The 26,690-nt window shown below is 41.5% G+C and overlaps 1 protein-coding gene across 2 annotated transcripts in view; it reads right to left on the bottom strand.

The window, feature by feature from the left end:
• Positions 1 to 447: 447 nt before the first annotated feature.
• Positions 448 to 26,690, bottom strand: part of FAM53A (family with sequence similarity 53 member A) — a 69,965-nt gene continuing 43,722 nt past the window's right edge. For both annotated transcript variants that reach the window (XM_005490829.4, XM_074540484.1), the window contains exon 5: positions 448 to 1,642. In XM_005490829.4, coding sequence (XP_005490886.2) covers positions 1,334 to 1,642 — 309 coding nt within the window. In that variant the 3' untranslated portion in view covers positions 448 to 1,333. The remainder of the gene's footprint in view (positions 1,643 to 26,690) is intronic.

Below are 26,690 nucleotides of genomic sequence, written 5' to 3'. Positions count from 1 at the left end.
CATATTTTAATCATATTCCATTAGCTGGCTGGTTGCTGTATTTTGGTTTTATGGCATAAGTTCCAGTAGGAGCTGGCTCATTTAGGCACAATAACATGACAAACTCAAAAGACATTATCTGAGTTTCCTACCCCATTAAACCATTTGGAGATTAATCTCCCCCTTACTGAGGAAGTTCCTTATTATAGCTGAACTAAAAAGTATGTGTTGCAATAGTCTGCAATGAGTGCAGTATGACATTTGAGATTATTCCAGTGTATGTAATCATTAAGACACTTGTGGGATCCAGCATGAGTTATTTCACAGAGCTCCAGACAAACCTGACATCACTTTTGTTTCAGATGACCAGAAATCTGCCCTTCCCCTCCACCAAATTCCACGCATAAATACCCCATTACAGAATTTACCACATTTTTCACCAGTAAAATCCATGAACAGACACACAAGTGCAAAGCAAAATGTCATTTTATTTAATTCAAGGACTATTTTCCTTCTAGTATTGCTGAAGGGATCACCTCCTGGGGAATTGATCATTACAAAGTCCCTGTCTAAAAGTTCAAGTGCTCTTGTTGTACATTCTTTTGAAACACAGAAAACATAATGACCAAGTAGGTGGGCAGCTACTTGCAGTTTTGGCCCACCTAAATTAGCATTGCTTCAGGCTAGAAAACAATTCAAGTAGTAAAATAATGAAAAATGTTAACCTTTAAGGTTACTACCGTATTTTGATCAAAAAAGTCCTGAATGTATGAAAAGAACATTTGTACATGTTATGAAGTTGTTTTTTAACCAGACACTGTCAAAGATGGCAGTTAAATATTTTGGACCAGTTGTCAACCAGATATTTAAGAGTTCTATCTGAAGGTTTATTACCAATTTCATTATGCAATTCACTTTTCACATTAAGCTCTTTAACAAAAGCAACATAGACCCGCACCAGAATCACTGTAGACAGATTTAGTTTTATAGAATGCCCTTCTGAAAATTCATTTCAAAATAGAGATGCTTTTTCTCCAGAACTGTAAAAGCCATAAAAATGCAAAATATTTGTTAGGAAATTTTTAATCAAAATTATTCCTTAATGTTCAAAATAACATTTAACCTCCTACATTTTTTGTTGTTGTTGTTGTTGTTGTCATCCACATATTGACCAATAGAGACTAAACAGGTAACAATGGTTCACGTTTTTCCCCCACCTGAAACATTTCTTCTAACACAGCCCCAAAGATAGGCAATACAGAGATTCAGGGACATGGATTATGCATGGCAAAGGTAATCCTCTATCACTTTAATTTAGAACAATTCTGATTCTAGCACCCGGCCTGGAGGAGCCTCAGTTGTTCTCAATCTGCTCCAGGTCCAAGTCCCCGCAGTCCAGAGGGAAGATTCCCTCCTCGTGGCTCTCGCAGTCGCTCGTGTCCTCGTCGCTGTCGCCCGCCCGCTGGCACTCCCTGCCCTGGCACTGCCTGCCCTGGCACGGCCGCCCCTCGCCCAGCTGCTCCTGCACCGGGCTGCAGCCGGGCGTGACCATGCTCATGAGGTCGTTTGAGTCACAGGGCGATGACACAATCGTCTTCATCTGCGTGTCATCGTCGTCATCTTCATAGTCAAGGGAGCAAAGACTTTTGGAATTTTTTAAAGTCTGCAATTAAAAAAAAAAAAAAGAGAGAAACCATGACTATACTGAACATGACTGGACAGGAGGAACAGAATAAATTCTTGACATTCTTGAATGGTTTGAGTGTATGTACTCAAGAGTGCCACGTGTTTAAAGTAATCCTCAAAATGAGAGGCATGAAGGAAGAGGAAGAATGGTATTTACTTACTTCACAGTCAGGCTTTGCATGGATATTTTGCCTAGATTCCCTTCTGTGAGAAAAACAGTCCCCTTTTTTATGCAGGAAGAGCCAAAAACCTACCCTTGGTTCAACTACATGAGGAAAGAGAGACACCCACCCAGTTTTGCTGTATTGGGTTTCTGGCAAGTCCAGAGCAGAGCATTTGGTGACAGCAGCATTTAGGTCAGACAGCTGCCTTGCAGCCTGGTCAACAATTAATGTCCCCTGCAGACAATGAGCCCTCAGGCGTCCCCTCAGGGACTGCCAGGACAACTGGCACATTTGGGTAATCTCAAACAGAAGAAACCCAAGCCTCTACGGGGAGCATCTTGCTGGGTTAGTCTTTCAGCTGGGTACGGCCTGAACGGGAGCTCAGGAGCAATTCTGTTTCAATTCAAAGGACATTAAAACTAGAGGGGCACTCATCTGTATTTGTACAATGGCAAAAGAAAAGAAACACTCAGTAAATGTGCTACCTCTGTACCAGAGATAAAGGAAAATACCCAAGCTCCTCATGGAGCAGAAAGGGATCCTTGGCTAGAATCCAGGGAGAGCATTTAAGAAAAAGCCAAATATACAGAGAGCAGAACTTTAACAAGTGAAAACCTTCCAAACTGTGCCGCATGCAAGCACCCAGAGAGAGGAGGGTGAAACAGCCAGGGCTCCTCTGAGAAGTGGTGCAAGACAGAATAATGTCACACTCATTTTCAGTCTCTCACTGGTTAAGTGACTCCAGCCTCACAGACAGCAATCATTGCATTACAAGGAGATCCACACGGAACAGGACCAACTTTCACACCCATTCCCAGCTTCCTCCCCCAATTTGTCATTTCTTAAGTATTTCATATTTGTTTATTTGAAATGGGAACATTGCAACATTCCTAGTATGCTGTATTCCAGATGCTCTTCCAGACATGAGTGTAATGGTTCCTGCTCCACCAATGCACACCAGCACCCACATAAGGGGGCTTACCAGCACCTTTGGGTATTTTTAAACAAAACTTCACAAATTCAGAAGAAGTTTGAATTAGCCTTGTCTGTAAACAGCTGGTTAGACACGGAAAGCTCACCAGGGGGACAGGATCAGCCTGATCCCTTAGGCTGATGTAACATGTGGAACATGTGCAGACAATCCCACTGCCATGCTGCACGGTCACAGCGTTCCTTGGACACCCCTACACCCAATCTGCAGGGAAAGCTCAGGTCAAGGTGCAAAGCAGAGCACTCGAGGGCTGGAGCTCAGTCACAGCACAGGCGGGATGGGATAACGGGATGGGCAGCACTGGGATGGGATAACGGGATGGGATAACGGGATGGGATAACGGGATGGGATAACGGGATGGGATAACGGGATGGGATAACGGGATGGGATAACGGGATGGGATAACGGGATGGGATAACGGGATGGGATGGGATAACGGGATGGGATGGGATAACGGGATGGGCAGCACTGGGATGGGATGGGATAACGGGATGGGATGGTGGCCCCATCCCTGGCGCCCCTCCACAGCAAAGGCACTGCAGCAGCATTCCCTGAGCCTGCACATTAAACACACCAGTGCAACACATTTTTCCACGGATCAGAGGTTTGTTTTGCTCTTCCCCTACTCAGCTTCCATATCTCACAACACACATTAGATGGTTAGTTAACAAGTGATACATTTCCAGGCAGAAAGAGCAATAAGGGATAACCTAATTTGTTTCAACCGACAAACAAGACCTCATCTAGCAGCTGATTTATGTAACTCCAAGGCCTGCAACTGAAGATGAGCCCTCAGAAAAAAAATACTGCTAGTCATAGTTCTGCCAGCAGGAATTCAAAGTCTTTGTTAGCCATGGTTAAAGCCCATATCCAGTTTTGCATGTGACTAACACCAATAAGATAAATAACTTTGCATCATCAAAAATATTTATATTTTCAAATTTTACCCCCTGTGAAAACAGCTTCAGTATAATATCCATTCCTGCTTTCAAAATGCTTCCATATAGCTCACTTACATTTTATTCAAGTAGAAACATTTGAGTTTGTCTCTATACTAACAGGTACAAATTTCTCTCCTATTTATTTAAAAGCAAACCAGTACATTTTTAAAGTAAAAAACATTAAAGTATATTTTAATCTTAAGTCTATCTTACTGCTTTGAAAAACAAAAGATGTGTTCTATCTCCATACAGGGACAATATTTTCAGTTCTTTAAACTTATAGTAGGAACTGGGAAGAAAAGGAACCAAATAAAGAGAAGCTTTGAAAGTTCTGCTTTCACTGTCTTAGAAAGGAATCCTCAGTCCCCCTTCAAAATATCTTTTATTCAATTTACTGCAAGAAATTAATCCAACCACACAGCTGTCCTTCTAGAAGATTTGTGTACATAAATGGAAAATTGCCTGTTAGCTGTACTGTGCTGAAACCACTTGAATGGGAACTTTTAGCTGGTTTCAACACAACAGCAAGTGCATTCAACTGGTTCTTTGTTCACCCACTTGTCACAACCTCACCAAACTAAAAATAGGTGGATTTATTATCTCACAGCACAATCCAGCTCCTTTCACAAAGCTAAAGGTAGGAATTGCAATGCATTCAGCCCTCTGAACTGCAGCTTTCCATGCTGCACTGGTACAGTACCACACCTTTCAAGAACAATTGTGCTCAGTGGGGAGCCTGCGAGTCCTTGCTCAATGGTCCTCGTTTCATAAAGGATGCTGGACTAGCAAGACAAAAGAATCCACAGTTGGCAATGGATAGAACTCAATCAGCTAGAAGCATTCTTTTGTGTGATGGAAAAAAAGGGGAAAAAAACCCTCAGAGTTTTAAAAGAAGTGAGGCGATAAAATGTCTGAATATTAAGGAAAAAACCCCAACTTTGTACCAAAAACAATGGTGGAGAAGGAAATAAAAGAAATCTCTCTAGACCCTTGCCATACAAAGCAAACAAGAAAGGCCCAGAGCAGCCTGAAAGGAAGCTAATGTCTGTACTCTTTATTAAACCTTCACTTCAGAAACCCATAATACATCACTTTCCAAATATAAAAAGCAATAAAAAGGTTGTTTTTGTTTTACTAACAAAACTAGAGCATTTGCTACAGTAGTCAAGGGAAAAAATAAGACATTTATGAGCATGAAAACCTGGTGTATAATGGGAGCAGCAGTTCTCATGCTTCTCCCCAGCGCACCCTTGGCTCTGAGTGGGTGAGGATCCAGCCGCAGCAGCTGGCGCTCCCTGAGGAGCAGGGCAGGCCTGAAGGACCCCAGCCCTCACCCCTCCTGCTGCCTTCTCAGCACCAGCTACCCTGAGGGCACAGGCCTGGGCACAGAGGGGATCCATCACACTGGTTACTGGGTTTGCCTCCTGTCCCACCCTGAGACCCCTGCCCGCAGTGCCACAGGAGATGCTGCTTTAACACTGGCACACAGCGTTTCTCCACTGTTGAGGTCTCTCTACCAGCAATATGAAATACATGGATGGTGCAGTGGTGCTCATGAGGAGGAGATTCTGGAATTTCCCAGAGTATCAGCATCTAATCCAAGAGCAAAACACTGAAGTGGCAGAAGCCAAGCATGGAGCAACATGTGGCTTTTTTGTTCCTTCCCTCTATCTAGCCACTTGATGGAGATGGGGCAAGTCAGATGGGCTGCACTTCTCCCTTTAGAGCTTCATGGGTCCTTACTTCACTTCCTTGAATTAGTTTCCTGTAGATTAGTGAGATGGCTCCAAAAATGCCTTTACTGATGGTAACTCATAGCTAAAGCTCAGATCAGAAGCACCACAAACAGCACAATGCATTTGTGTCTCACACCTGTCCCCAAGGAGGTCACAGCTGAGTCTCAGCAGCAACAAAACACAACCAGGGAACAATTTCTTTTTTTTGAGAGATTCCATTAAGTGAAGCTAAGGGGGAGGCTTAAGGGAGGACTTTGTCAGAACTGACACAAAAGCCTGGTGCTGAGCAGGGCTCAATCACACACAACAAATCATCACCTGGCTGCCATCGCACCCACCACACACTGGTGTGCAGGCTGTCCCTCCCTCCTGAAAACTGAATTTTCACTTCAGGCACATTAGCACCTTCACCTGTGACAATTCAAGTTGGAGACATCTACAGTGTCTACTGTAAACAACTAGAAATGTCAGCTTGTTGTACAGATTAAAAAATATCCCATCACACTCCTAATCCCTGCATCTTCTACTATGAATGAAGTGAAAAACAGTAATAAAAATGCTGTGTTTATGTAACAAACTAATAATCTTTCTGCAGAAGAAATCTCTTGACATTTGACTCTGACTTTTCTGTCTTGAATTGCACTGAGCATTTTGTGCAGATAACCTTTGCTTTCAAGAACCTTGCAGCTGAGTAGAAATGCTGCTTCACTGGTACAAAGTGGTGCTGACAGGAGGAAAACAATATAGTATTCTCCATGATGTTATGTGCCTGAGGCTTGCTAATGCACTAGAAGTCAAACCCCTAAGTGGGAAAGAATCTCCCCCTGTTCAAACAAGAAATTAAAAGGTGTAGAAATAAATTAGATCTTATAATTCAAGTGTCTAGGAAAAGACTTCAGAACCAAAACCACTGCAGATTTTTAAGTTATGCATTTGAAGTAAATCAAAAGACCCATAATTAATTTTCTTGCACCAGGTTAAAAAAACAAGTAGTGAAGAAAACCATTTTTATTTATGTATTATATGGAAACCATCAAATCCCAAGAAAATTCCTGACACCTTCATGGGCAAAATCAAGTCTCTGTTCAAACTGATTTGGGAACCAAAGATGCTGTTCCTTTTTTTTAGCTCTGCAGTTATCCCTCATTTTCCTGGAAATCTGACATTTACTTTATATATTCAAAAGGCAATGTTTATATCATCATCTGCATCTAGTAATCAGAAAAGAACTGGAATAGTGGATATGAATGAGAAAGAGCAAACAGCCTCTAACATTCTGCCATGTAAATAGACACTGAACTATAATAACCATTCCTCCCAGCACAGAAAGAATTACTGCTGCAATTCTTGTAGTCAAATAAGGTAAAACTCTATTTGCAATGCCAAAGACCCAGTTAAAACTCAGTACAAGCTGACAGCAGCACACAGCAATATGGCTCTGACTTGAAATGACAACTGCTCAGTGCTTTGTCTCCGCTGTATCTTCAAAGATGATTTCAGTTTTTTTAGATGTAGGTGCCCAGGGAGGGAAGGAAACTGCCACCAACTCCTTTCACATCAGATGCTGAACAGCATCATGATGTAACAGGCTTTCATCTCCCACTAGCCAGACTGTTCTAGATTTAAGTGTGCAGTTTTCTGGTGTAGTCTACCATGAAAGTTGATCTATTTATTGGCCTAGATATTTATGCTCATATTCTAAATTGTGCCACAGTGTCCTTATAAGTTTTGTTTATAAGCTGCAAGAACTTGTGATTTAATTTGGCTTTATATTCAGTGCTATTGGTTGAAAAAAAATAGTATGTCTTAAAGAAATATTTAAGTGAATAAATATTTAAGTGAAATGGTGAATTACCTAATTATGCTCAGATGTGCCAGAATACAAGGCTGCTCATTGTGTAAACTGAGAGAAACCACTGGAAGAGTTAAAGTCTCCAAGTGCAAAATGACAAAATGCACTACTGCCCCCTGCCCCAAACTCAGACCTGGAAATCATTCACCATGGGCACTGCACATACAACAGTAAATGTCACACTCTAAGTATCCCCTCCAACAAAGCATCTTTTCCTTTCAGTGGCTTGCAAAGATGTTCTGAAAACTGAGAGCATCCCCAGCCCCCTCAGAGCTACCAGCTCACCCCTCCCATGGATTACCTGCACTCAGGGAAGTCTTAACATCAAGCAACATAAGAAACTAAGGAATTTAAGCAGATTAAAGAAAAGTTTGGCAGCCTAAAATTGTTTAAAAACTGAATTTAAGCAGCCAAACTACTACTGCAACTTTAAAAATTAAATTTTGGTCAGATGGGGCAATTTAGTGCAGGAAAGTTTGTGCTGGGGTTTAGCAGCTTCTACAAGTTCAGGACCATTCATCTCAGGGGTTAACTTTTGTTTGCTTTTAAAGGCAAATTGAAAGCTAAGCAAGTTAATGCAGTACTTAATGTAATACAGTCAAGAATATGATTCAACACTAGTGTTAACATGGAGAGGGTGAACATATATAGCAATTTTCCCTTTTATAAAGCCCAAACCAACATTAAACCACATTTTTAAAACATTACAGTATGGAGTTTTAATCAAGATGTTAGGTTTTCTAATTCAGTGGATTTGTGAACTGCAACCTTTTACCTTCCCTGTCTGAGTATAAATCATGCAAGCTTTTATTGTAAGAATGTGGAATTGCACTCTACAAACATCAGGCCTACCTATTTCACCTGCATGTAATTAGGCAGAGAAAGTTTCAGCCATTCTTAGGAGCAGGCCAGCAGGCACCGACAGATGCCATGAATTATGCCATTAGCTGCAACAGAGGGGCTCACACAGAGGATTTAACTCCTCTGAGGTGACCAATAACAAATACAGTGCCAAAGTGGAACACAGGGGCATTGCTTTGTTCAGTGCACAGTACAGCACAAGGCTTGGCCAGGGAGGAGCAGGTTTAACCCAAACAGGACAATTCCTGGATACAGCAGCAGTGCTCATCTGAAACGCACCCATGCACTAAAACAGAGCTTTCTGCAGAGGCAAAGCACCACCACAGGAAAAGTTATTCCAAAGGGCACTGGAAGAGCAGGGAAAGGGCCTGGATGATGGGTTCTTGCTCTGCTCTTGCTTCAGCAGCAGCTGCAGTCAGGGGTCTCTGCAGCACCACAGAAACTCTTCTGCCCTAAGGTAAACCACTGCCTCTGTACACCTTTACCCAGACTTTTACTACTCACTGCTTGACCCCTAAGCACATCTCTATCATGGATAGTGAATTTATTTACCTTATGGACAGACTGGAGAGCTGGACAACGTGGAATTGGGCCTTACTGTGCTTGAGCTGCATAAGCTCAAGAGGCTTTGGTCTGGCAAATCCAATCAGCCAACAGCACTAATGAGCAATGGTGTGATGAACAAACAGCTGCACCACTTGTGTGCACACAGGGGTGATAAACACATCTGGTTTTGCAGGAGAAGGACACAGAGGGAAACAATGCAAGCACATGCTCTCCCAGCAGAAGTGATTCATGCTTTGCCAGAGTTGTTCCCTTGTTTCCTATTCAAGACCTATTACCTTTCCTTTCAGAAAGAAAACAGGTTGCAGAAGCAAGAAACAACTTAAACTGTGTGTTACCATCTTCTGTAGCAATATGATAAAATAATTTTATGAATACTTAGTTAAGCCAAATCTAATTAATGCAGATAAAAGATGCATCTATTTTTCCACATTTCAGACTGGGAAATAAGAAGGCACACACACACATCATTAACATGAGCTACACACACATCCCCAAACAGAAACACAGGCACAAAAGGAGCAGCACAAGAAAACTGCTTAACAAGACTATGATTGCTTGCAGCACCATCTCTCAGTGTTCAGCATTCAAGACCCAAAAACAAAGACCACCCTGGGTAGTCAAAGCCTTCTGATGTATTATTCCTCTGACAGAAGAATTAACAGACTACAATCAGCTCTGAAACAACAAAAACAAAAAAGTTACCTCTAACCCCAGGAGTTTTAGTAAGTTTCTCAGTTTCTAACTAGGCACATTTAGACAAGAACAGAAAGAGCTCTACCTGTGCTTCCACAAAACTCCAAATAAAAAGTGACATTTCCAAGTTTGCTTTGCCACGCCAAACTCTGCTCTCAAGTAACAAGGTTTAAGTTGACTGATTATGCACTGGAGTAACACAGGACAGGATTTGACCCTTGTGGCTTCAAAACATGACCATATTGGCTTCATTTCCTGCCATTTATGTGTCATCTATTTTTACAGAGAAGTTCTATTCCTGAGAAGTTTAGCCAAGGTCTTTTTCCTTCATGACTCTGCTATGAGCTGCAAACAATTACTTTAACAACTGAATCACGCATGCACCAATTGCTGCAGTGTACATCCACACACCAACTTCTCTTCAAATTCCTGCATGCTCTCTTTTCATTTCATTTTTCTCCTCAGGTCCAATATGAAGTTGATGTGATGGGTCAAACTTGGGAGAAATTAGAGACGTAAGCCCCAAATCCTGATTGCAATGCTGCCCTCATTAGTTACTGACAGATGTCACACTCACCTATGTTATTGCGTTATGCTGGAGCTCCATCATAACCACCATTTTAAGGGATTCCATAATTGGGCCATAAAGTTCACGTCTGCCAGGGGAGGGGCATGGAGAAAAAAAGGGAAAACTCCCCCATCAGCTTGGGAACAGTTCCCCCTTCCTCAAACCAATTTTCCAAAACAAAGCCATAAGATCTTGCTGTGCAAGTGCACAGAGGGACACACAGACAAAGCACAAGTGCTGCTATCAAACTCTTGCTCAGCTCAATGCAAAACCCACAATTTAACAATAAATTCTTCCAGGAGCATTAATTCAAACTGTAGGTGGACCTTGACCACTAATTATTTCCAGGGACAAGTTAAATTGAACACAATGAGTTTGCTTAAGAATTAGTACCAGAGATTGAATGTGAATGGTGCAAGGACTGCATTTTTCTAGCTCAGTATCTGATTTTTGAACTTTTTTGAAATAATATGGTTCAGGAAGTGATCCTGATATTAAGTGACAAGACTGTTATATATTTTTAATACTTAGGCAACTTGTACCAAAACTTCTATTTGCTAAATAAAATTCAGACAAGTTGTTTATTGGCTCAAATACCAAAGCTGACAGCATGTCAGCAGTCGACGCTCAGTATGTTTTTTTTTAAGTCAGGAAACCATATATGTGGTCCTTTATCCTTCAGTGCAATACTTGTTTTAAAACACATCATGCCAAGTCAGAGGAGAAGCAAAGTATACACAACTTGTGTAAGGCAGAGTCAACACTCACATTCCCAAAACACTGAGGTAACACTAAAACTGAGCTCAACCTCTCACTGCATGGCTTCAGCTTTCCTCTGTTGTGTAGTAAACCCAGAGTTTGCATGAAAAAGCTGCAACATTCAAAAAACCTGTACATTCAAATAATTACCACATGTGCCTTGTTTTAGAGATGAGGATCTGTTTATGCTATCCCAGCTTGCAAACTTCCTAGCATTCCCTCTGAGTGTTAGTCACAGGGCTACTAATACAATGAAAACTGAAATCAGGAAACTCATCACAAGTCTCATCTGTTTAAAATTCCTTTTCTGCTAATACTTAAGCTTTATTGCAAAGCACATGTCATCAGAATAAAAATAAATGAGTACTTTCAAATATAGAAACAGATGAGCTATTAGATCATCTGCAGCTCACCTCAACACTAAACCATCACCTCCCAGATCACTTATGCAGAAAACATCTCCTTATTAACTATATGCCATTAGAAGCTGCAGCTAACAGCTACTTCAGAACAGAACAAACTTCCCTTCAATTTTTATGTAGTTGAAAAAACATGTAAACAAGTCAATATTTCCCATGCTCATGGAAAAGCTGACATCACTAAGTGATGCAGAGAAATGCCCATCAGTTCATTCTCACAGGTTTGAGATATCTGTTCTGCCTTTATCACACCTGTGCACCAGTGCATACACACAGCAGGAACTGATCAGTGCAATGCAAGTCCAGCAAAAGACCAAGTGACAGCTGGGTTTGAGACTTTTCCAAGTGATTTTAAGAAACTCCTCTGCAGAGAAAAGCCTCAGATGAATCAACTTGGTTTAAGGTCTCTTTTAAATGATGATGCATCGAGTCAGGAAGTGACTGTCAAAAAGCAAGGGAAGCTTCACAACAGGTAACAGAGTATGGAAGAACAGTCTAGTTTCAGAGTTAAGTCCTTACATTCAAGTACCACAAAAATGTACTAATCTATTAATTTGATTAACATGTTATGATAAAAATACTGAATATTTAAAGAGCCCTCTCCCTGAATTACCCTGACTTAAATTCCAAGATGTACAACTTTTTTTTATAATACATTTTAGAAATTGCACTGGCATTTCATTTGTTGCCAAAAAATCTCGAAAAAGTTCCCATATCAATGATGAAACACTACTCAACACTTCTGCTAGCCATCATCTCTTGCAATTTACAGCATGGGGGAAAAAAAATAACTTAATCCTCTGCCACCTGCCAAAACCCAGATGGTAAAACCTGAGAAAAGTGCTCTCACCTCTCTTTAAACCCTCTGGTGCAGCTTAGGCACATTAACTATAAGTACCCTATATTTAACACTGAACCATAGCTCTTAACTCAGTATTGCATTGTTTTCCAAACAACATCACCAATAATTTTAGCATAATCCAATTTTCTGATGGGATAAGTAATAATTAAAAATGAAATATCCACAGCTGGCTGAAACCTGGCATGGGAGTGAATAGACGGCCCCTTTCTTTTCTCATAATGTCAAATGCAGCTGGTCTGGTACTCATTAGCTCTTTCAGCAACAAATACTTATTGTACACACAGGAACTTGCAAAGAAGGAAAAGCAACTCTGCAGCAGATACTGAGCTGCCTCCTCTTCTTTTCAGCACGCTGCTTACAGGAAAGTACCATAAACATCCACGCAGAGCTGACTGCAGGTATGGCAAAGCAGCTCCGTGATGAGCAGCTCTGGGGATCTGCAAGACGTTTGTTACAGAATCCACTCACAAAAGAGGGGGAAAGCCTCCATCCTTAATGAGATTTCCTTTCTTCACTCTCCTCAGGGCTTATACTCCCTCACTGTCAGAGCACAGGGAACCTCCAGCACAAGGGCTCACTTCATTAAATGCCATTTTGGGCCTAATTTCACATTGAGAGCCACTGTGCCGAGGCAAAGAAAGCAAAACGCCAGCTGCTCTCTGTGCCTGCCACCTCAGCAGCGTTTCATTCACTGCTCCAAAACACTTCCAGGCATCCATTCAGAACCAGGCACCCCAGCCTGCTCTGTCCTGTCACAGCACAAAGTGCTGGCTTGTCTTCAGCTCACTTTTGATGCTTGCCTATCATCTCCCAGCCCAGCCTACTCCTATCTCCTTTCCTTCTTCCCAAGCCTGCTGGAATTTGAACTTTAAATGGACGCCCTCCCTGGCAACAATAGATAAAAAAGGAGCCTTTGATTGTTCATGCGTTGCAGAAAAGAAAGGAGGAGATTCATCCTGGCTGTGACCTAGCAGAAACTCATCAAGCACAGCTCCCCTTCCATTGCAATGGGATGCCTGAACCTGGAGCCACTCATTCAAGCTCCCTGTGTCTATGTTTCCATTCAAAGAGGATCAATTCTTCAGGTTTCCCCTGTTAAGGAATTAAATGTTGATCCTCAGAATGAAGGGCAGCACCAAGCTTGGAAAGCTGCCAAAAGGTTCTGTAACACTCAGCAGTTTGGAGTTAATTCAATACTTATTGATACCTAGTAGGATTTATAGCTGCATTATTTATAAGGGGGGAATCACAGAGCCGTATTTAGACCTTGGTAATAAACTATTTTTAGCAGCATCTGTTTTTCTAGCTTGTTCCCTTGCTTAGGCAAGAGCATTCTTTTATCCAGCTCCCTCTTCCTTGTCCATTTAAAAGAATCCACAGAGTCTAAACTGAATCATGAGTTAGGATCACTCAGAATATTTACTGTGCAGCAATCCTCCTAATCATGTTCTGGAAATCAAACCTGCTGACCAAGGACAGTCTTGGGCTGATGTAACACTTTATATGTTGTCTTCACAGAAGAGAGCAGATTGTTTTAATGTAAGGGGCAATGTGTTTCACACAAAGGAGGTTACTATCTGGAAAGAAACAACTGATCATTAACTGCATTAAGCCATCTGAAAAGTGGCTCACAACTCCTGGCAGTGCTTTTCTGGGACGTGGTTGCCAAGTTTCCCCCTCATTAAACACACAGATTTTTCTTTTTGGTCACAAGTACATTCTGCCAGGCCAGGCTGCTGTTAGAGAGAGAGAGAAATCATAAGCAGCTGCTGCAAGCACCTTGTTTCAGAGATGAGTTTCAAGCTGCAGCTGTTACCCACTCAAAAACTCCCCCAAACCTCAAATTACCTCTTTGAGTTTACATTGATATTCTGCTTTTAGCATGTGACACAACACTGGTGGCCTCTGCAGCATGACAAGGGACAGAATAAAGGCATTGCTGGTTCCTTGAACTCAGAGAGAAGCAAGGCTTTGGGTACTTCATGCAGATTAAATTCTCAAAAATGCACTTGATAACAGCAATATATTCATCTTAATCTCTTAGCTCATAAAAGTTTTTACCCAAACAGCAGCACAAATATTCAAAAGTTTTGCTGTTGTGTCAGATTAAGAAATTTTCCTGTAGAGCAAGGCAGAAAACTCATGTAAAATATGAGCTCATAGGGTTCTTATTTGTTCCAAAGGGCAGCAGCCATAAGGGTGGCAAGCTGGTTTCCTAGGCCTTGCAGCACAGGTCAGGCATTCCTAGGAAGCAGACTGTGTGCAGCAGAAAAACAAAAAACATTCCCAGCATGTAGCACACAGGTCAAAATTAAATTCTACAAATGCACAACAGAAACATGCAGCCACTATAAGGGGTTCCAACAAAGTCTTGAGGGCTTTGAAACTTGAAGCAATCAGTATTATTAATAGAACATTCACTTGGCACTGGCGTTATGCAACAATAATTTCAGTGTGGAGGAAACACCGCAGTGCTGCTGGGATGTTTCCTTCCACCTCACTGCCTTTCTTCTCCCCCAGTGGAGGAAAGAGGACACAGCACTCCAGCAGCAAGGACAGCACGCTGCCAGGTGCATGGACAGGCTCCTGGGCAGCAGAGCACACGGACAGCCCATTGCCAGGATCGGCGACAGCGTGGTGAGTGAAGGCTGCTCCACACGCCCCAGCAGCAGCCACTGTGTCCCATCTGCACAGGACACCTCCCACAGGACAGCCTGCCTCAGCGGGGAGGGCTCCATGAAAGCCATGCCAAGGACAGAGTCAGGCTGCAGCGCTTGGAGCGGCCACACAAAGCACGTGGACAAAAGCCAGCACATACAGTAACTGCCGCAATAAATTTAAGATTTATTGCCAAGTATGTTTAAGAGTAAAAACTAAGATTACAACTTGTAGTTCAATTCCCTAAGGCTGTTGCATAACCTGCAAATGCATTACAACATGAGAGCAAACTAATACTGGTGATTAACCAGGAATATAATCAGAGGATCTGGAAATCTTCAAAAATGCAGCTTGTTGCATGCCTTACAGCAAAGCATCCGAATTTCATGGGGGCAAGGATGCTTGCTTGCACATAAACAGACACTTTTGTGAAGATTTGGAAGATTTGTAACCTCCCTGATTCCTTTCACCAAGCCGAGGCCTTATTAGCCAGTACATATGCACATTTAGTATGATTCTGCATTCAGACAGTATTACAGGGACAGATGAATCACAGTCTCAGAAAGCAGCTGGAGAAGATGATGGCAAAAAGATCCAGGATCAGGCTCACCAGGATCTGCCCATCCACCCTTCCCCTACACACCAGATGGCTCTGGAAAGGCAACAGTTATCTGTCCTTAAAAATCAGTGATCACAAAGAAAGGGCTTGGTGATTAACTCTCAAGTCCATACCCATCTGAGGGGTGGCTGTGTGCCAGTGAAAGAACTGTGGCAGGCCACAAGAATCTGTACAAACTCCATTTCCACCCTGGTCCGTTCAGGGATCTCTCCCCTCCACCCCAGTGACTAAGGGACCTGAGCAACTGGGATCCACAGCTCCAACACTGAAACCCTCCCTCAGCCAATATTCTTGCATATCCAGCCTATGTGAAATCGATCTGCAGCTGGTTCTAACTATATCAAGTTATATATTGGCAAAAACCAGGAACCAACAGGAGATTCATATTTTACCCTACTATAAGCAAAGTCTGATCTTACAAGTCTTGAGCTTCTAATTTTAAAATAATGCTCTGAAAGCACTGAGGTAGTTTGAACAAAATGTGACTTTTTTAAAAAGTCATACAGTACATGTATTTTTTTAAACCTCAATAAGTTTTTTACCACTACTTAGCATTTTGGACAGTATTACTTCAGTCCCCATGATGATCATTATTCAGCAACATGTTTCCATGTCAAGGTCTCCAATGGCAGAGCACAGTGAAAAAAGTACAGAAAGACCTTTTAATACATAAATGAATTGTGTATGTGCCCTGTAAGCAGCCACAAACAGATCTTTGTCTCCTGACACTAGTCAGAATAAACACATGAATACCAGCCTGCAAGGTCACCAACATTAACTTATTCAGTGTTAACTCCTCCTGTTCCTCGCAGTAGAAACATTTTACCCTGACAGGTACACAGAATTCCCTGACAATACCCAAGAGGTCACCATTTCCTACAATGGCTGTACTTCAAGCACACACTGGCTGGTGTCCCCCACCAATGTGTGCAGGGCACCTGAACCAGGGTGTGCTACACTTCCCTCAAGCCAAAGGTGGGAATCCAACTCTTTAGCTGCTAAGATTTAAGAAGTGGGTACACGCTCCAGGTATTGCAAGTATGCATTACAAGGGACTCCTCCTTCCCTCATCAAACAGATAATAACATATTTACCAGATTAACCACAGCCTAAAGTTTAATCTGTTTGTGAATCAGACTGTATCACTGCAAGATGCAGCAAAAGCACTATGCTTGACATGCAGGCACCGCACAGACTAGAGGACCCATTTCTCTAAAAAGTGAATTCTTTCTGCTGTCCACTCTTGCAGGGAGAGGACACCTCCTGCAGAGCTCACCACAGCACAGAGGTGAAATAAGCTGAATTTAACCAGGGTTCTGTCCAAAGGATATGAAAACAACCAGACAGTTTGGATGTCCAAGAGTTTACTGGTGCCTCAAAAGATGGGAATCAATTATGTTCTTTCAGTATAGTGAAGCCATTCAAGATTATTAATTACCACCTAACTACTCAGATTATTAATTACCACCTAACATACTCATGCCTTCTATTAAAGGACCTTAGGCTCAGTAACAGAAAATACAGAAAATTCTCATTTCTTCTTACGGTTATCCAAACTCTCCACGTGGTGTCCTCTCTCCAGGAGAGCAGAAAGAATTCAGTTCTTTTAGAATATCAATACCAGAGAATAGTATTTTTTAACATGGAGCACATATACACTTTAGTTATAAGTCCGAGGTGAGTCTGGAAGTGAAACACACTCCACTGCAAAGTATTTCTGTTCATAATAAATTCTATTATTACACTCCTACTCACCTGACAAAGTATTTCTATTTAACAAGCTTAAGGGCCATTTACCAACCCAACTGCACACTTGCATGCCCTGAAAACACACCTTACTGTGCCAACTGTGTGAGTTTTCAAAATTGAAAAAAGCAAGCTTATTGCTCTGGGACATGCAATTTTAACAAGCCTTGGAAATTCAACTAAAAAAGTTTTTGGTTCTATAGTAACACAGGCTCAAGTTACAAGAGTTACACAAGCAAAATAATATTAAGTGTTTAGCACAATGGCCTGTGCATTGTACTTCAGGACTGTACACTCTGAAATCCTTGGAACCTTCAGGTCCATATTTTTAATCAGGAAAGTATTCTTAAAACAGGATCCTTAAATGAAGAATAAGATTCGCAAAAACAAAAACCTGCTAGGCAAGCTATTATGCAAAAGTAAAGTTTGAAGTAAATGCTGAAAGGAAAGAAGTGGAAAAAACCCCCCACACTAAGTTTATATTTGAGGGGTTTGGAGCACATCAGGAGTCTCAGCCTCTGGATCAATTCTGGTTTTGTGCACTAATGAAGAATTTCAGTGAGGCTCTGCGTTGATTATGCTTCAAGCACATCTGATTTCTGCCACTCTCAGCACACACTACAGTAGTTACAAGTAACCCTGAAGCTCTACAAGATAGGACATGACAGTTAAGCCACAAGCACCTGTCATATGTGTTTTGAGATCTTTCATACTATTTGTACTTCATAACACTACTTCAATCACTTATTTTAACCTACCAGTTCAAACTTAAATACCCTTTTTAAAGGGACAGTTTTCAACACACTGGCTGGGATGGAGTTACCCAGCATTAGCTGAAGTTCAGAAAACTTTCAGTCCTGCTAAGCAATTTATATCACATTACTCCTGTTCCAACACTGCCAAGACCACAAAGTCCTCCTGCTCTTTACTGGTCATGTGAATTAGTCTAGAAGACAAGCAAAGCACACACTGATCAACGTAAAACAGAACTGAAAACTGAGATAGTTAAAATATAACTAGACAAATGAAAAAAGTCTCATACAGTATCAAAAGCCACACCTGAAGAACACTGGGAATATGCAAAACCCTTTCCCAGAAGGACAGTATCTTTGCAGAGCTTAAATTGCTCAACCTCTGGTCTTAAAGGCCCTTTTAAACTCTGCATTTGTAAAACCTTTGGAGGCCCAAGCAATCATATACAGACTATTTGAGTTGTGACAAACTAGTGTACCTCTTGCCTGAGAGAAAGGACCCATAGGCTACACTCCTTTGGGTTTTACTATTCAGGCTTGGCTGAGGGCAGGCAGAAGCCAGAAAGGTTCCTGAGGGTGGTACTGCAGCCCCTGCTCGTGCATCCCTCCTGGGTAAGGCCAAGGAGCAGAACCCGACCCACAGCAGGCACCGTGACCCAGACGGGACACACTGCGCCAGGCCTGGTCTGAGGCAGGCCCAAAGGCCTACCCAGAGTGAGAGCTGCCACTGCTCCTTCCCCTGACAGGCACAGGATGTTGTTCTCCTGTTGCATGAGAACACTGTGTCCTTTTGAAAATGAAGTAGTTACATTAAAAAAAAAAAAACCTGCAAGTAGAATTTCAACACTTTGATATTTCTGATCAGGGCACACTGTGCAGTGATGCCTAGAACACTAGGGTACTGCAAATAGTGAATGCTAATTTTCAACAGGCCTCCAAAATATAGCTCAATATTCTATCCCTCTGAAACACATCATGAAAACACGTTTTTGTGCTGGAGATACTTGTTCAAAAAATTCTACGGACTAAGAGGGCCTGCTTTTGCAACCCCCAAAATGCCAAGATATGCCTCTTCTTTTTTAGGGGAAAACTGAAATTAGGAAGGGTTGGCATTTACAAAGAATGAACAGGGAACAGGCACTACACTAAGAGAAGAGTGTCTGCGTTCAGCTATTCTGCAATTGTCACTGTCCTTCACACCTCACACCCTTCTCACTTGGTAACTGCTACACAGGCAAGCCTCAGCTCATACATGGGGCCTTCCTACAACATGTCCTCTCAAAGTAACGAGTTGTCAAATTGGTGCTACGATTAGGAAAAAAAATTAAGTCCAGGCTTCCTTTGGTAATACTGCAAAATAATTAATGTGAAAAACCGTTAGTGCTGTTTTCAAATTAAAACCAGAGTGTGTTTCCCTACTACAGGAGAAGCATATTTGACAGAATGAAAATAACCCTTGTCAAATCACCCTGTATACCTGGCATTCATAAAGCACAGTTGAATTAAACAGAAGTACAGTTCAGATGAGTACAGTGCATTTCATGCAGCTGGAAGCAATGGTATTTGGTCAGAGAAAGACAAATTTGTACAAACATCTGCAAAACAAGTTCAATGAGTTCATCCTCTCTCCTTTCCCAGTTTCCAAAGTACTCTGCATTTTTGTTTCCCCAAGCATCCTTCTTCTTTATAATGCCTATAAGAAAGAATATTCTTTTGGACAAAAAAAAAACCCAAAAAGAACCTGCCAAGACTAGCTGCAAAATGTTTCAGTTACACTTGACAAAGTAGTTGTTGAAATTGTTTTAGTTTACATCAGTTGATCAGTTTCTATATCTAATTTGAGTACTTGAGTACTTAGTCACTTGGTTGAAGTTTGAGAGGTTGCCACATGAATAACAGAGTTATCAGCACCCTGCTGGCCGCCCAGGCTCAGCAGAACTGGAAGCAAGCAGAAACAGTTGCATTTAAGGAGCGAGGATGCATTCGCTGTTTTCTCAAAAGCAAAGGAAGACAGTTAAAATGGAAATGCTGTTAAGCAAACATCCGGATCGATGGAACAGTCATTTCACAGAGCACTCAATGAACCAAGTTATTTTTTAACTACTGCAAGTTCAAGATTCTTAAAAAAGGCAGTTGGGCGGATGAAGTGTGTCACAGCAGTATTGCAACAAGAACAACCAGTGGAAAACTACCCAGGCTCCTGTTCCACACAGGCTGCTGCACCTCACACTCCAAAGGTTTGGAGTAAGACAAGCTCTTTGCATTTCTACCATTTTATTGTTCAAGTCAGAGCATTTTAGCCACTCCACGTTTTTAAAAACACCCTGTCAGCAAGATACATCTGTTGACATAGCAAAATTAAGTTTAACACAAAGGGACCTATACTTATCCAATTGATGACTTACACTAGAATTTTTATTATACCTTTTTACCTTCTACTGCATGTCAGAGTTAAGAACTCCTGTTCAGGAGCTTCATTTTGTTCTCTATAGTTTCATTATTACAACAGACCTAATCTCCAAGGTACCACCTCATTTCCCAGCTAATGCAAATATTTACTTGAACTATTTAATTGCATTTTTAAAGCAGACAGGTGATGTCTGATCAAAGTATTTTCCTGAAAGTCGGATACACAACACAGCAGATGTGTTCACGTGGCAAAGCAACCTCAAAATCTGTGGGGGGATCTGCAACACTGGGAACAGCGCAGAGAAAATATAACCATGACAACAGCAAATCACCTACAGGAAAAGGCTGCAACACCTCCTGATACCAAAACAACACGAGTCCTAACTTCATCCTGCATTGCCCACATACAGGCAGTGTTCTTCACTCCAAACTGACACTTTCAATCTTGATCTCGGGAGCAAATGTGAAACCAGCTCCTTCTGCTACACATAAATGAGTAATTTATATAAATAAAAGTGAATCAATTTAGAGAGTTATTCAAAATCAAAGAAAACCATGTTAAAATAACTCATTTTTTCATCTTTGCTTGCATGGAAAGTTGGACAACTCCAAACATCTGGATACAATGAAACTAGCAAGATTTGAAAGAAAATTAGTCTCCTTTAGTCTTGATTTTCTTTAGACTCACCTGAAAGTAACTGTACTAACTTCTGCCATAAATAATTTTTGTCATTCAAGAAAAAATTCTTTAATCTCTGGCTTCAAAATGCACAGTAAAAACCTTCTACACCTGACCACTTGAATGCTGGTAAATCCCCACAGAGATTGCAAAGCCACTCCAAATCCACACCAGAGCAGTGCCCACCAGCCCTGAGTGACCTTCCTGTGGCTCCCTCCCTTCAGCCACACCAAAAAAGTCCCCAGATTTTAGAGGCTTCTGGGCACTGTCTATTCCTGGGTAATTCTACTAAAACAGACAAGGTTCCTCTTGCTTTTTGCAAACTTAAAACCATTCTCATTTCAAAATGAAAATTCTCTCCTACACACATGCACACAAGTTCTCAGCCTTGTAATTTTTGCAAAAAAAGCTCATTTCACATCAGGATTGCAGCTGCATTTGTTGGAAGCCAATTTTCTTCCTTCACTGAAAATCCCCAGCAGTCATTACACTCAAGTAATCTTACAGATACAAGTTTGAAGCAAGTTATTTTCCTTAATATGTTTATATACCACACTGAATTTAAGAAGTCTTTTTGAACATCAAAAACCCCACAGAAGATGAGTCTTCTGCAGTAATTCAGTTTAAACCTGGTACTTTCTTATCTTCTTGTGTGCACTGATCTCACAGGAAGTTTCTTGGGTGGAGACTTGAGAAAGTTTCCAAAAGCCTCTGAACTGTATCTGAATTACTAGTCTGGTTTTATTCCACATGCCCGCTTTCTACCATCCAAACAGACCTTAAACCAGAATATAGTTCCAGAGAAAAACCTCTGCCCTGGCATATCTTCATGCCCTTAGAGCTGAGATCACACACCCCACTCAGCAGAGCAATCAATGCCGTATTCCACTTGCCCTTACTGACATAATCAAAGCAGGTTAAAAGACTTTTCCACAAATGAGACAAGTAAGGGAGCTGAGTGACCAGAATCCACTCCAAGGGAGCAGTCCAAGAACAGCAGCATGACACAACTACTCTTGGAAGTTACACCTTGTCCAAAAGGAGAGGGCTGAGTTATTCAAAACCATGCTATGACACAGCCCTTGGAATAAAAAGTCAAGTTACAGTCTGTACTAAAGGTCCTAAGAGCAGCAAACCTGCACTGCCTACAAAAAAAATAAACTAACACTGAACCTCAATTGCTTACTCCAGCAAAGTACACAGAAAGACAAGCCCAGAAGAGAATAATTGTTACTTCTTCATCATGACCAGACAGTTTTCTAAGAACTTTCTCTCTTCCAGCTTTATGTACTTGAGAGCACAGGTATATTTATCTGAAGCGTGGCACACAAACCTGCTCCCAACTCTAATGGTGTCCTCCATGACCAGCTAAATCATCATTTGTGAGTTCTGCAAGACAGAGCAGCAATACTGAGACCCTCACACAGAGCAGAAATCTAATCAACAAACAGAACAACTGCTCAAAGATGGAGATGGCAATACAGCTTTGTGACAATGCAACTGAAGACTGCTTGGAAAGAGGGAAATAATACGCCCCAAAGAGCACATTATATTAACATACTTCAGGAGCTCAAGCTGAGTGACATCAGCCACATAAGGGAAGGCTGGAATATTCATGAACTTGACTGAAATGATATCATGGGCACATTTATAGAAAAGCACAAGGTCACACCATCAAACTGCATCATGAGGAATTAATCAGTCGGAAGGGTCAGAGCAGGACAAGAAAAACAAGTGACTGCAGCCACCAACACAAAAGAGCTCTAAAAGGAGAGAGAATAAAAGCAAACAGAAAAAAATACTAGTCAGAGGTAGGCAAGGTTCACAGCCTGCTTCAGCAGAGCCTGGTCTAACACTCCACATGGCAAAAGAGACCATCAGCAATAACTTTCTCTAAGCAGGCACCGTGCAGAGGGATCAGCTGGAAGGAAGAGCTTGAGAACCAGCTCCAGGGCACCAACACGCTTGATAAGGACATGTGATATCATCAGCCATAAGCAAGTTAAAGAAATCAGTCACAACCTTCTTCTTCATGGCAGTTTTCTAACACAAACCAACCATGTTGGGAATCAACAGTAAAATCCAGCTCCAATTAAAATCCATCTTAGATGGTGCTCATGTGCTAATCCTAAAGTAAAATGAAACAAACCACAGAAACTTCTGCAATATTCACTTGATTTTTACAGGATATTGAAGCCCAGGAACCTGTGCAATCTCTTTCAACAAGAGACTTCAGCTTGGCCATACATCTGACAGTTGGTACTTCTTGGAAATCAATGCTCCCACAGTATATAAGCCTAACGAAGAAGGTTAAGGAAGAGAAACTAGCAGGGTGGGGAGTGTTACACAAGAACAAATTTATCATAAATCTCAGGACATATTTAAATAGATCACAGAAAAATATTTTGACCACAAGCTGGCCAGTGAAGTGTGAAACTAGCATTATTCTGTGTACACAAAACCTTTTCAGATGGAGAGAAGAAAAAACGCAAAGTAGGTATGAGTCACATTAAAGAATTTAAATATGACTGCTTTGGAATTGACATGTAGAAGGGGAAGGAGGTTGAAAGCAGAGGGAGTTAGCAGCAGCACTCATAGTTCACTAACAGTTCCACTGAGGTTTGCTCTTACAGATTAGAGGTTATTACAAGTACGACAGTTCACTAAAAATGCATTTCAACATCCTGCCCCTCCTTCATTTCCTCTCTGTAATCCTTTGGTTTACAGTTTCCAAACATGAACTTCAAGGATGAAGTTATTTCTGCAGTAACCCAAAGGTAAAACCACTAAGATGCATTACAAACCATATTACCATTACAAAACTGGACTTGACCCTCAGTGTGAATGAATATAGATCCAATGATCCCCCATGGAAGACACAAAGTCTGTTTCACAGCAAGGGAAAGGCTTCACCACAACAGAAGAAAACCCACCCCAGTATGACAGCAGCTAAATCAGCCAAGCAGTACTGCTTGCAACGTCTCCTGTAAGATATCAAAGCAAAAAAAGGTTGTTTTGTTTTTAGATAAACAGAGGAGAAACTCAAAGTGTCCCAAACCTGTCACTTGTTACACTCTGCAGACAATATGTTGTAGCACTAGCTTGAATCTCCTTTCTATTTAGGTCACAGCTCCTGCTACTCCCACAAGTTACACTGTAGGACAGAGAAACACTTCATATTGCCGCTATTACTTGCAGAGAACGTGGCAGTATATTGATTTTTGCTTTGTGTAACTGGCACTTGGTTTCATCACTACTCAGGAGAACAGGAATCATAACTGAAGTTATTTCACAGGTGCATGAGAAACTCCTTAAGTGGAAGATGCAGCATGTATCAGTAGACTCATACCTGAAGAAAAAAACCAGCATTTATGCCTAAACAGACATTTGAAGCCAAAGGCCATCTCAAGAACACCAGCTTTGCAAGCAGTGCTGCTCAGGGAATTAATAATTGGAAGAGACAGGCATTGAGAGCTATTCATAGACCTAAAAAGGTTGCAGAGGACACTCCTTCCTTCCCCCTCAAATCTGGCATCCCCTCCTCAAGTACACTAGCATGCTTTTTTTAACCCATAGCTTTAAGGCACCAACTTCCAGACTATCAAACTGCTGACAGTGGCAATGAAAAAAAGAAAGATATTCCCCAAATTCTGCTTGGGAACAGACCTTTTGGGCAGTTTCACCCTTTTGCCACCATCCTCTCACTGCTGATTGCCACACATTCAACTTGTCTCATGGTTCCCCAGAGGTCTTCATATTTTTCAGAGTATGTATTAAGACAGAAAAAGCCAGAACTAGGCTAAGAGTATTTCAGTTTAATATGGTGATGTTAAAGACTCAAAACCACAGTCATTGATTGCAGAAGCAGATTCACTAAAAAAAAAATACAAGTGCAAGCCATAAAAAGAGTTGATCACATTAGCAGAAGGATGTCCTGTGTGTCTGAGAGCAAAGAGGGGACAGGGACAGGTTTGAGTGAGCTCACAGGGCTTCACAGATGCTGGGTACTCTCACATTTGCCATCCAGCACACATCAGGGTCACCAGATCCCAAGCCTACCCAGTCAGGGAATGTTTTGTATAAGACAGCAGCCTAAGAATAGCTCAGTGTACTTATGGAGGACTGTGGGTCATGCCACCACACAAGAGGATCAGCACAACTCAGTTCCACTGGATCTTTCTGCTACAAGTCACAGAATATTCCTCACTGCCATAAGGAAAGTGGAGCAGGACTTAGGGATGCTCAGCACCAAGAAGGACAGCTGGTTTTCTGGACAGTTATTCTCCACAAGGATCTAAACAGGATTTTGACACCAGACCAAAGAACTCTGGAAAAAAAAAAATCCCTAAACAGAAAGCAGCAGAGCAGAGCTGCAAAAATAACTCAGCACAAAGCCAAAGGGACGCACAGAACAGCAATGTACATGAAGCAGAACCTGAGGGATGGCAAGCTGTGTAAACTATTTAATTCTGCACATGTCCTGTTCTCACACAGCAATAGACAAAGAATCGCTGTCACTTCCAACATTCAGTTCTGCTGTCCTTCCTCCAAAAGAAAGAGAGCTTACAGCAGCAAGTAATAGTCCCTAACATCCTTATAAAACAAGCACATGCAGGAACACACAGACACAGTAACAGGGGAAAAAGCTGGCAACATTTAGGAGAAAAAAGTTTTTAGACCATGTGAAATTAGCCAGCAGACATCTCGCTGGGTTGCCAATTCCCAGTAAACACAAACATGCATTTAGTAAAGATGCTTAAATGCCATCTGAAAAAAACAGACTCCTGGTAGAACAGTTCCACACTTTAGGTTTGTACCATGTAAGATTCATCCTAGAGGAAAAAGCCTGATGTGCAGATAAAGGTTTCCTTTTTCAACGCCTGTTACTGAAGGAGCTTTTCAAGTTCAAGAACCTTACTTTTTTCAAGAACACAGCTGGGCAGAATAGCATCCAAATTCAACAGTATCAGAGGCAGAGACTAGAGGTTCTCCAAACTGTGTCAAAACAGACTAACCCCTTCAGGCAACAATGTTAAGGTAAGAAAAACACTCATCTGTCTTTGAAAAATAACTAGGTCAAGAAAACACTCTGCTGTGGCTAGAAAAAAACCCACAAGGCCATTTCTTGACAAACTTCATGACCCATGTAACTCCAGTTTGGAATGTAGTTATCAGTTATGTTTCAGCACAGGAAACTTAAATCTGTTTGTGACAGCAAGATCATTTTAAGGAGCAAGACTGGAAAAAAGATGGTCCCCCTCTAAGACAGAAAAAACTGCTTTAGTTTGAGCAAACAAATTAAGGACTCCATTAATTAGAAATTACAGCTGTAAATAAAGGATCTTTCTCATCATAATGAGGGGGAGAATTACCCAAGATCTGGATTAACCAAGCTCAGATGCATCTGAAATGGAGACCTAGATGGACAGAAATTCCTGACCCCCTTCCCTCCCCTTATTTAAGCTACCTAGATATTCATCTTGTTCATGGCAGGAAGAGGTAAAAGCATCAAATTTAACTCTGACGTTATCTCAAACAACTTGGCAAACTGCAGATTAATCCTCAGGTGCTTACACTGATACCAGAGTACATCAAGTCTCAGTTAACTGGGCCTATTTACTAAAATAGGACTGGAAAAATTAAAAGTATGTTTAAATTCAAGCCTTGTAGAAGCTGAAGGTATTGGGACAGGACCTGCTGGTCCTGCCTGAAGGATCTGTCATCAGTATGAACAGTTCCTCCCAATAAA

The sequence above is a fragment of the Zonotrichia albicollis genome, chromosome 5 (assembly GCF_047830755.1).
Source record: "Zonotrichia albicollis isolate bZonAlb1 chromosome 5, bZonAlb1.hap1, whole genome shotgun sequence".
Lineage (NCBI taxonomy): Eukaryota > Metazoa > Chordata > Aves > Passeriformes > Passerellidae > Zonotrichia > Zonotrichia albicollis.
This window is presented reverse-complemented; position numbering and strand designations above follow the sequence as displayed.